At 40.9% G+C, this 12,354-nt stretch overlaps 1 protein-coding gene across 1 annotated transcript; it reads left to right on the top strand. All coding sequences in view use genetic code 11, as the record gives it.

Annotated features, from left to right (window-relative positions):
* Positions 1 to 919: 919 nt before the first annotated feature.
* Positions 920 to 3,938, top strand: EGR_10716 (Ankyrin repeat and KH domain-containing protein mask; the record flags this gene model as incomplete). The annotated part of the gene is made up of 5 exons (XM_024499965.1): positions 920 to 982; positions 1,072 to 1,434; positions 1,588 to 1,921; positions 2,082 to 2,152; positions 3,921 to 3,938. The coding sequence occupies 5 exons, from the start codon at positions 920 to 922 to the stop codon at positions 3,936 to 3,938; spliced, it is 849 nt and encodes a 282-aa protein (XP_024345625.1).
* Between the last annotated feature and the right edge of the window lie 8,416 nt (positions 3,939 to 12,354).

Raw genomic sequence — 12,354 nt, 5'->3', positions numbered from 1 at the left:
ATATTAAAATAAGACAGTGAATGTGAATTACTTAAAGGTGAAATGTCTCTACCAGGGTGTAATTAGCAATTATCATAATCAGCCAGATTTGCAGTTTATGCTTGTCACGTTAATCTGCATCATTTTTTAAACAAGCAAATATATTTATGTACTAGTCTAACATAAAAGATTAGGAATACCATAAAAATGATGGCAAATTAAAGATCAGAAAGAAGGTTTGCTTTTGTAATAACAAATACCTCAATAACTCTGGAGGAAAACAAAAAGGATCAACGTTTAACAAAATTACTGAATATTAAGTCTGCTACTTAAACAAACAGGAGCATATTTAGCACATTTAATCAAGAAACTAATAATACTTCTCCATAAAACTTACAAGACCTTTAGTGACTTTTCAAAGTGAACCACCAAAAAACTTCTGAGTAATCAAGAAAAATTTAAAAAATTATTTTGTTTGGAAAGTGTACACCCCTTATTACAGGTCGGGTAAATGTAGGTCTGATTAAAAATCACAAACCGAATTTCGGTACCATGAGTCGCCCCGGGGTATGTGGGAGCTGTAAAACATGATTTCGCTTAGGATGTTGCATACATGATGCCCTCGGTGTAATTTCATGCCTTCTACTTGTTAAATAATTTCAGCCCTACAACACGAGAGCATTAAGGGAAGCCATCGCCGCTGACAAATCTGCAGTTGTCGAATTTTTACTTCAGCAGGGTGTCAGTTTGTTCTTCCTGCCTTTTTCCAAAGTCATTTGCCAGTCATAAAAATTCAGGTTTTGAAAAAATTTGCAGACGTCAGCACTTAGATATACACGAAAGTAGAAAAGTGTAACACTTTTGAATATAGCTTGCTATGGACTTTGAGATTTTTTGGAATTTTGTCAGCTTAACTCAAAATAGTAGAGCCGAAGCTGCTATGGTTCAAATCTGCTTTTCTGATCCTGGCTCGACCCATCTTTCTAAAATCTGTCATTGTGAAGTAAGACTGGGGAATATTTTGACCACAGGAAAGGCCTGTTAATGACAACTTCTATTTACGCTCTGTGTCTAATAATTTCTACATAATAGGTTGATCCGAACGTACCTGATCATGAAGATAGTGAGCCACCTCTTTTACTGGCTGCCATGTGTGGCTCCGATCAAGCAATGCACGTCCTCCTCAGTCACGGTGCGTCAATTAACGCTATCGACAGACATGGTAACACGGCACTCCACTGGGCGGCAATTGTAGGCAATATGAATTGTGTGACACTCCTCCTGTCACATGGAATCCCCATAAATATCACAAATGACATAGAAGTCACTCCTCTGATGTTTGCTGCTTCCTACGAGCACATTGACATCGTGGGATATCTGCTACAGCAAGGAGCCAGCACGTTGCCTCAATTGAATCAATGGAATGAATCGGCACTCACGTTCGCATGTTATGCGGTTCGTAGCTATTGCAAGATTTCGGTTGCTGCGTTCTGTTTATCCTGACACCCAAACGCCATTTTGTGTCACAATTTAATGCCAACCCTCCTATATATAGGCACATAGAGTTGACTTCCCCAGTGATGTGTTGCATACCTCACTTTTGCTTAGGGTGACATTGGCATCGTGGAGATCATTTTAGCGGTGGAGGTCCCGGTGGAGTATCGGAGCAGGGAATTGTACTCTTCCCTTGGACAGGCTGCGTTGGGCAGACATATGGATGTGGTAGAACTCCTACTGGATCTTAAAGCGCCTGTCGATCTCCAGGACACATTGATTGAAAATCCCCTTCATTTAGCCATTCGTGGTGGCAATGAGTCAATCATCAGCCTCCTCCTATCCCAAGGGGCAAATATTGAGGCCATTAGTCTCGATGGCTACACACCACTCATGGCGGCTACAAGAGGACGAAATGTGAATGCGGTCACTGCCCTCCTAGATGCAGGTGAATAGTAATTCCTACAAAATTTGACCTTTTTATTCATTGTCCATTGACTGAGACATAACAACTTGGTGCAGGCTAGATAGCAGCCACTACATATTCCAAAATATCCCACCATTTGTCGTATGATAGACTTATATATTTTAGCTGCCCTTTCCTCTAGGAGCGGACATATACGCAGTGAATGAAGCAACCGGCGAGACTGCTTTTTCTCTGGCTGAAGAACGGGGTTACGTAGAAATCGGCAGTATTTTACTAGGGGCTATTATTAGGAAAAATTTGTAGTCTCATTTTCCTCAACATTTGCTCTTCATAATTTGGAGCGCTTCAACCAGTGCACATGAATTTACATACCGCTAACAGAATAAATCCTTACTTATTCATTGCAATACTGCCTTATTAACTTAAAACAGAATGGCAGTGAGGCACAAGCCTAATAATTGGGATGAAAAAGGCGGCCGTAACCTAGATGCCATGAGTGTTGCGGTATGGACGAAGACCGAGGTCTTCTGTGATATGCAAATCTTAGAAGGATGGGAAAATTGCCGCTAGTCATTTTGCCAACAGGTCAACTATTCTGGTTAGTGCATTACCCTGCGCGGTCTTATTCACTACCATCATTTGCAATTTTTACGCCCAAATGTTTACCGGAAGGATAGACCTATGTTGCACACATAAGGTGTGCTCAAACGTGAGAACTCTGATGACTAAAAATACGTAAACGAATACTCACTATACTCAGCTATAAAATCTGTTTCAAAAGCATTAGGGCCCAAATCCATACTCAACGACTGGGCTGACTTTTCTCTGATTGGCAAATAAGTACTTGGTTAATAACCGCCGACAGCCAGTCAGAGCACTGCAGAATACACGAATATGATTAGAAGAGTAAGTGAGAGGGAGAAAGGAAGGAAGAAGGGAGTTGTGGAGTCAAGATGCCCCAGAAGGGAAAAATGTTTTGCAAGTTCCTTGTGTGGGTGGTGAAGCACCCAATCAAGAAACACTGAGACGCTTTTTCTACGAAGGACGTATAAGCCAAGTTCCAACTTTGAAAGAAGGCGACAAGAATGAAAGTTTTGATGGCAGCGATTAAGTGATATTATTGCTGTAAGGGACTGAACGATCGGTTGAGGTGTCACTTGATTGATAATACCACATATCGCACTCCTGTTCCTTGACGGCCCACCGGTTGTAGTTGCAGGATTTAGGCATGCAGCCACCAGATTCATGATGCCTGGCGGCGGTTAACATCTGACAACTTGGCTGCTTTGGATGTCCTTCGTGCAGCTGCAAGGTAGTCACTTCATTTAGACTAAGAATTCATTAGAATTCATTGCCTTTTCCAAGAAACTGTTCAGGCAGACTACAGCTTATTTACTATTCCTGCAGTGAAGAAACGACTTGATATAGACAAGGCTGACAAGAGAAGAAACAAAGAGCAAGTATACATGTATTGGGAGAGCTAGCATAACTACTGATCCAAGAAAAAGTTTCATTAAACCACTTAATTGGAATGATAGACACACTACCCAAAGAGCTTTGTGAAAAATAATTAAATTGCCAAATTATGTGTAAATTATTTTATATTTTTAAAAAATGAACTTTACAAGTGGAGACTAGGTTTAATGTAGGGATATATACGAAGGAGATTGCATTTTAAGCATGAATCTTAGACTTCTATTTAAAATGGCCTATTTGAGGTAGGGAAATTGTTTGAATATTAGAGTCATGTCTATGTCGAAGGAAGTATTGAAGTGCAGAAAACATCACCGCACCAACATCTTACATAACGAGTTTCAATGTTTTCAAGCGACACCGAATTTGCAGAGTCTACACTTCATTCTTGACCTCTTTTTTTGGAATAAACTCCTGCAAAGCTCATCAGCCTCTAATTTCCCCAACAAGTGTCATAAATTCCTTTATTTGTTGCTACTGCTTCTGATTGTCCATCCCTCTCTCATTCGTTCCTCTGCCTAATTTATCTCTTTTCCTAACATTCTAGGATCTGGGCCTCAAATAACACCTCCCACGAAACTTTAACCTTAGATAATGTGTGAGTCTACAACTTTCTAACGGCCTACTAACAAATCTTTCTGGTCTATTGTATTGTGTAAAATCTTCAAAAGATATCCATAAAATGAGCGTTACAGTGCCATTTGAATGTGAATATAGGTAGAGACAGGAATTTCTATTTCCGCATCAGCTCTTACCTCTGTTAACAGTGCAGAAGAATTCCGTTTTATTTTGTAAACAGAATTTCGGTTGCAAATGCCTCCCATAAGATGTAGGTTCTTGTTAAATCTGCTTAACAGATAGGTAAATGTAGATCGCAGCAGTAGTTTTACAGAGTTGGAATAGGAAGTTTGACTGGAAAAATTGAACTACTTAGAGATACCACATTTTACAGGAAATCTAAAAGGCAGACAACTTTTCGGCATATTGTATAAGCTGTTAAATTTCGACGAGAGTAGAGGAAATGCGGTAAAAACGAGTAGGAGTCCTTGCGTAATCCTGACCGGTATTTTGTGGTGAGGGTTTGAGATGCGCTCGATTCTGACTTCTAGTGGAGATAATTTGTGTTTCTTTAGGCCTCATAAACTGAATTATTCACATGGGCAAGGATATTCAAGATTGTCATTTTCGAAGAAATGCAAATTTTACTAGTGGTTTGTGGATGGGTGCTTAGCGCGCAAAATGAGAGTGGCTTTTTATGGGAGATGGAAATCGTCTGCGACCACGGGGGTAAATTAAATGCCACTATTTGGTTATTGCTAATGAAGGATCAGCTTGAAGATAAAGAGTATGAGCAAATGGAATTTAGGAGAAAGGTATCTAACCCCACGCTAAAAGAGCAGGATAATCATCAAAGTGAACGAATGGCAACGATGTTTGACACAAAACACTAAGTCGGTAGCCCACTCCTGTATAATCCTACTCAGTAATTTGAAACAAGATATATTTACTTGTCCTCACTGTGTCTTTATTAGTTTAGAAATAACACACACAATTTTACTAATTACATAAATTGCAAAAAATATCACACCCATGTGGCATTGTTTGAGCTGTAACTGTGACAGCTGCAAAATGGCATTTGGGCATGAGCTGCTCAGTGTGCTGATATTGTCTGCAGTCAGCAGGCGAACAAATTTCATTTCTCAAAAATGGCATTTTATGTTGGCTCCTGCAGTGGACAGAGTGGACAGTGTGGACAGAGTGGACAGTGTGACAGAGTGCTTATCATATCACGCATTCTTCAATCGGACTTCTCATCGTACATGCAGCATAGTCGTCATCCCAATAGTTCAACGCCACTTACATTTCTGAATATGTGGCAGTAAAAGTCATTTTGCTTATCTACGTATTTAATATAAGTTGGGCATTACTCAATTATCCACTATTATATGTGTGTTACTTTATCTTCTTTTAATCAGCCTTATTTCCCGTTCGATTGTCCTGCTTAACAAGGCCGCATTCTCAATTCCTCCCTGGTGTCCCCAGCATAGAGACGGGTGCCACCGCAGGGTTGTGCCACACCTATTACCCTTCCATGGTATCTCACCACAGCTATAAGTTGGCAGAACCAAAAACTTTTCACACTTTTTGATGTGCCCTTGTGGATCTAAGAATCAGCCTATTTTAAAAGTCAAATGATTAAAAACACAATTTGCTGAATCCCGTCCAACGTAAGTGGCCCCTTTTTGTCGAACCCACTTATGTGATTAGCAGTTTTTATATGCATAAATGCCTTATTTTTCGTTATTTTGTCTCTTTGATATCACTTTTGCACTATTAACGTACATTCTGATTACTGAGAGAAAGTAGTTAATTAAATCACCAGTCACTGGTAAAGTTCAAATCCAAAAAACATTGATATTTGAGCCAAAAGTTAAAAAAACTCCTACTTTCTGCTAGTTTTGGTGCTGAATTAACGAGTGATTTTCTGAAACTATGTAGAGGAATTTTAGTGCCACTCTATTCCACTCCAATGCACTCTATGTGTCAAAGATCCTGTTTTTTTATTAACGTCCTTAAATTTCACCCATCTTGTGTCATGCATTACCGTTCTACACCCAGTCATACTGGTTACAAAAACTGAAAATTGATGGAAGAGTCCTTCTTGATCATCCAAAAGAAAATTTCATATTGTGTGAAAATAAAGAGAAGAACACGGAGAGGACGCCAACCCATCTGCATTGATTTGTCGACATCTCCGCGTCAGTGAATAGTGAACACCTTTCGGATAATTAAACGTCATATGCCAAATTTCTTCCTTAGTTGTACACAACTTCTCTCCTGCCAAATTAGATCACTAGGTGAAAAGTAATCCGAAAGTGATTAAACTGGCATTGTTCAAATAATTGTGCGTTCTTATAGTAAAGCGGCAAAGAAAAGAGTTCTTCAACTCAGCTATTGTAGCAACTTTAGTTTACATGTGGAACAATGGACGCCTAAAACAGGAGTTGCGCCTTCGTGCCTGGTAGAGAGGAGCTCTAAATATCTTGTACATTGACCACAATAATTCCTCATGGCCATGAGGTCTCTTCTGTGTCTAAAGTCGACTAGAATTAATGGCGAATGACTACGGCCTTGTCCAGTTTCTGTCTTTCTGCTAATGTTTTCGGCAGATGGCTAATTCGTGTTTCTAATGCCAAACCATTATTGTAAACAATGTAGTACCCATAGTATGATGATATTTGATGTGGAAATGAGTGGACCCAAAGACGGCAACTTGATAGGGAAGGCGTCAACAGAACATCAGCTCCATGGGAACCACATCACTGGGAATTTTGACAATCAGTTTTTACAAGACTCATGACTGAGCTTAATGGTGACATTTCACGTGCAGATAGTGACAATCCTTCCAGAAGGGGGTGATTTCTGATGCCCGAGCTCAAGGCGTTAATAATATTTGAGCCTTGTATTTGTTTGTCGAGATGGTGGGAAGGTGCTCCCAAATCTGCCAGTAAAATCTCCTTTTAAATGATAATGTCAGATGTTTCGGCACATTTAAGAGACGAGATCAAAATTACTTTTACCAACGGATAAGAAGGACGAGAGGCTGCAGTAAATATTATTAAAAAAGACATTGCTCATTATTGACAAGTAGACAAAGAGGATGAAGTAATGGTGTAAATGACAGGCTCCTTTTCAATTGCTACCTCCACCCGACTGCATTTGAATGCTGTGATTGTTGCTCAACTTAGGCGTCCCTAAACAAGCAAACGAAATGTTACACACTATTTGTTATGTTGGAATCCGCTCCATTTCAAAACTGTACGTGACAGCAGTACCATTGAACCACAAACACGCAGAGATTAACAGAAGAGAATTCTGACTGAAAGAAGATAAATTAACATACAAATGAGTGAAAGATTAAGTAACGCACTACTCACTTTAGGTGCTTAGTTGCTACCATAATTATAGCAAATGAACGCCCTTGGAATTGCAAGATCAAGGTTTAAAGCTAAATAATATGATACCTCACTTTTATCGCTTAATCCCTTGTACAATCGCACTTGCGCCGGTGGGTCGCAAAGATTGGTCTGAGGCTTCAAAGGTGGTAAGGTAATCCTTTACTAGAGAACTCGAATTCGTCCCTTCCTGTGGATTCAATGATCCATTCTGCACTGACCAATCAGGACGGAGTGAATGTAGCTCGACATTCAGTGGCAATCGGGAATAAGCCACGGAAAGAATAAATAAGGAGGTTCACGAAAATGGAGTGATATAACTGCGCCCACATCAGATGTTCAGCTTGTTTTGGTGACTAGCGATCGTGTCAGAAGAGAATTGCAAAATGATCGTCGTAAAAATGTTGCCTGAGGAATGCCGCTGTGAGGGACCATGCCTGTTTCAATGCACGCAAGTATGCACATTTACTCAATACTTTATGGAAGGCATATATCCTTTACAGAAAGAATGTCCATACTCTCAAATTGTTGCTTTGAAAGTCAGACTAAGTGATTTGTCGTATCTGTGTGTTTTATTCAAAACGCAAGAATCTGCTTACCCCATTGAATTGTTTTGTATAGCGGAGTGAAAAATGACCCACCTCCAAGTAACCCCCGAAGCAACATATAAGCGGCCATGCATATCTCTTCGACTTACTTACTCACTGCAACAAGATCCATGCTACTTCTACCACGACGGCTTTCCGCTCTTTATTTATACAGTCAGATCATTCAGCAATGAACAATAAGGCGAGTAGTGAAACTGTATCATTATCGATAGGGAAGTTGTGGTAGCTGAAGAGATATGCTTTACGCCCGCGGGGCTTAAAAGACTGCCAAACGCATGAGTCATTGATCATCACTAAGAAGTACACTTAGTGCTGCACAAATCCACACCTCCAAGACGAGGAGTTATTTAACCTCCCAAGATGTAGAGCTTGCTTTTTGTCTGAATAACTGGGGTTAGATCTATCCACCTGAGACGAGTGAATTTACATTCTTGGGAGAAAGTTCTTTTTGCAAAAATCAGAAGGAGCCTTCTCTTTTGGGACAACACAGACATCGCATAGATGTCCACATTTACTAAAAGAGGATAAGCAAGTTAGGGCGGGAAGTTAGGGGGGTAGAATCACAGCCTATTCCGTCTACTCCTACTTCTCCTTCTCCTCATTACCATCATTATCATATCTTTCTGCTTATTTATAGATGATTTGCAGAGCAGAATAAATACAAAGTAAGTAAAAGGGAGGTGATTCTAGTATCAAGAGGGCTGAGAATTGTAAACTTCAAGATTTTGCATCCCATTCAAGAAGAATATATAGGAAAGACATTCAGACTCATGTTGCAGCCTTTTCTAACCCCATTCTCCCAAATGGACAGCTTAGCCCTTTTACACCACAGAAAGCCAAAAATTTTCCTTTTGGCCTTTATAATTTTAATGTTTTTCTGATAAGCTCAACTAGCTATGTACAGTCAGCCTACAATATGAGTGACCTGTCAAAAGTATGAGGATTTATGCCCGGTGTTTGATTGCCCCTGTATTGGTGACTCCATCAATCATTTTGGACATAGGAGAAAATAAATAAACAGCTCAGTCCAAATATATGTAATTTGAGGGTGAGAGATGCACCGCTTTGCTCTTAAGCATTTATATCGCTTAACGCCTAGCGATTTCGAGCAGGACTGAGCTCAGGTGAGCGCGATTTACCACACCCTGAGTGAATTTGACCTTCTGTATGGTGGGTTATCAGTGGTCGGGTAACAGCTTAGCATTCTCAGTTAGGTCGGTGAGGACATTTACTTCGTGCGTGCACCGAGTTTAGGTGGCCAGCTTCTCTTGACTGCTTGAGCATTTGCATTTCTCGCGGCCTTTTTCCCGTGTTTGGAGAGAAGAAAGCAGACATTCTGCAGACGCGCCTTCTTTACCTTGCCTATCAATGGCGTAAATGATACACAATCCTTAGTTGGAGGGTTAGGTGATGCGATACAGCTCATCAAATATAGAGGAGTTTGACAATGGTGGTGACAGACAGCTCTTGAAGGCTGCTAGAGTAGCTCATGAGAAATGGGTCCAGACCCTTCTATACACCTGTGAGTGAGCTACTCTTTGATTAATCATGTGCACTCTCGTCCCATCCTTCACTCACCCAATCATTTAGTAGCACACTTAATCACATGGGTTGAGTTTGAGGAGATTTCTCTGGAATTCCCTTGCGTTTGTCACTGTGTGTGTGTGTGTCTGCGTGTCTGCCCGTCTGCAGATTAGCCAACGATGTAGGTGAGAGAGGCATTGCCATGAGATTGCAAGTAATGCCACACTGGAGTCTATGGAAGGTGTTTACAGTGAACACTTCACCTTGTAGTCAATAGTCTAGGAGACTGCTCGCATGCCTCTGATCTTCCAAAGACATTAATGAACCCACTGATGGTGACTTCAGTCGTCACGAATTGATACCTCCACAGCAACAGTGACAATGAAATCATTCCATGGATATGATATTTGTATGGACGGACCAAAAGGTTTATTGAGGTCAGATATTTGGTTAGGTGAGATGACCTGAGCTGGGTAGATTTGAGTTAGCTACAACCCTCATCGACCACGGAACCACACATGATTGTATGTATACCAGGGCAAATATCACTACAATGCATTGTCCTGTTCTTTACTAAACCCTACGCTATAAGCCATCAGTCCATTTAAAGGCTCCGCGCAATCAGTTTGCAAAAGTGGGCTCATTTGGCGGCAGATTTAGAGATTGGGTGCAAGTTAGTCACCTTTTGAGATTCCTTGTGCCCAAAAGGTTATAAAGGTTCATTATTAATCGCCGGAAATTGGTCTAACGCCTTCATCTCCGGGAGTGAATCGGGGCTCAATGCATTCGTTTCGAAGTAGTCAGTCATAAACCAGGCGCCATTTCAGTCTCTATTTTAGTGCGTGAGCTTCCATAGGTAATGCAGCACACGGTACCGGTGTACATCCAGCTGCCACTGCTTGGGATTATCTGGAGTGAAGGTATTCCACATGGTGCCATGAAGCGCATGAAGGCAGGTAAGGTAGAGATGTGCTCTCGGGATAACTCTGATGTTGCAACGAGGAGTTTAGAAAAATTTAAATGCATTAAAAGAAATTGAGTTCTTTCTATGATTGCGCTACCTTAATGGGCGTGTTTCCCATTATCAATTCTGGCCGATCCTTGGCCAGCAGTGCAGCAGTTTGCTCAACACATCTAAGAGTGCTTATGAGATGGCGCACAAATTAATGACTGGCGTCCTACATTGGCGCCTTCACTGTGTGTTGACTGACGGCAGACACAGCCTCTGATATACGACTAGTATTTGTGAGCGTATGGGTAAATGTGTGAGTGAAGAAATGAATGCTTTACTGTTCTACGTGGGGAGAATTGGCAATATAGCGGTGGTTGAGTGAGTGCTGTTTGGGTTGCCTCTTGATCAACCACCAGATGGGATCAACAGAGAGTTGAATTTGATGACCCAATTCGAACTGGATGCCACCAGCTCGACTGTATCAATTGGCTATACCAATTTTCGCGAAAATTGCTCCACCCTACTCAATCTGCTTCTCAGGACAAGACGTGATCATTGTGGAGTAATGACTCGGTAATCACTACAGTTTTCTTACATTTTCTTATCTATCCAACCATGTATCCGTGCATTGTAGATGACTGCGTCCATTCATTTGGCTCTTCGGTGTCTGATTCACTTGCAACACTAAAGACATTTCATTTGTGAAGACAGAGTGCTGATACGCCAACTTCGAAACGTTGGCATACCACCATTGGCAAGTCACTATTTTGCACAGGGAACTGTGCAAGGACAAAATCGTGCAACTGGATAGTATTCAGATGTGAACGATTCACACATGTATGCATCCAGTTGTGTGCCACCCGTTGACCTATTTCGACTCGTCGGATGGAGTGTGCAAGAGGTCGAAATTCCTTCATGGAAGTGTGTCTGCCTTCAGTTTGCAGTCCTATTTAGGTACCTGCACACACTTCCGTCTTACAAATATGCTAATAGTTTACACTACATTGTCCCACTCCATTCGATCCAAGTAATATATTTTGTGCCAATAATCCTTTTCTTCAACAACATAAGTGATTCAATATGAGCTAAGTAGGAACGTTGGCTTTAAATCTGACCGATGCGATCCGGAGAAGACCAGAGGTGGTTCGGAAGCCTTTTAAACAGAAGGGTCATTTAAAATCACTCAGTAAAATTAAGGCCAAATAGCGCAATAGGAGAAATCGTGTGCTGGACCAGCAAGGACTCTAAACGTGTGGTTGTTTTCCAAGAGATGTCTACCTTTGACAATAACATCCTGCATCCTAGGAGAAAAAGGCAGCAACCTGCTAATGGCATAAATTGCGTCAAGTCCTTTTGTTAGACAGCAATGAATTGTTTGCGCAGAGTGTCTAGCTTTCACTAACAAAAAACCTGCCTTTTACAGAGGTGCTAAATACGACAAAGTGGTTTCTTGCTGGGTTCACTTACTTACCAAGATGTGGACATTAGCATCATATACAGGAGCTTCTTCTAGCATTTGCATGTTGTGAATGGAGTCTGTCTGTGAGACTTGATAGCTACCTGTCGAGCAGACATTCTTCTGCTCTCTTGCAATTCGTGTAAGTCAGGGCACTCTAGACACAGCTTCTTAAGTGAGGACATTTTAGTGCGGTTAGAATAGTCTTCATTTGCTTAGGTCAAACCAACAAGAGATGAAATAGCTCATAGTTTGCTCTCCGGAAGTGACGTAATGTGTATGAAGTATAATTTACAGCAGCTTTTTCCGTATTAGCCACTAGTCGCATGCATAAGTTAATAATTGCCACCAAACAAATCAGATAATATCATCACTTCCTAAATTAGCGTGTATTCGATTGATGGAATGTATTATTAACTGCAATTACTACAGCTTCCTAAAGTACATGACTATTAAGGAGGGCAAATAGCAGGAAAAAGCGGCGA

The sequence above is a fragment of the Echinococcus granulosus genome (genome assembly GCF_000524195.1).
Source record: "Echinococcus granulosus chromosome Unknown EG_S00257, whole genome shotgun sequence".
In the NCBI taxonomy this organism is placed as follows: Eukaryota; Metazoa; Platyhelminthes; class Cestoda; order Cyclophyllidea; family Taeniidae; genus Echinococcus; species Echinococcus granulosus.
The sequence above is the reverse complement of the archived record's forward strand: the minus strand, read 5'-3'. Positions and strand labels throughout refer to the sequence as shown.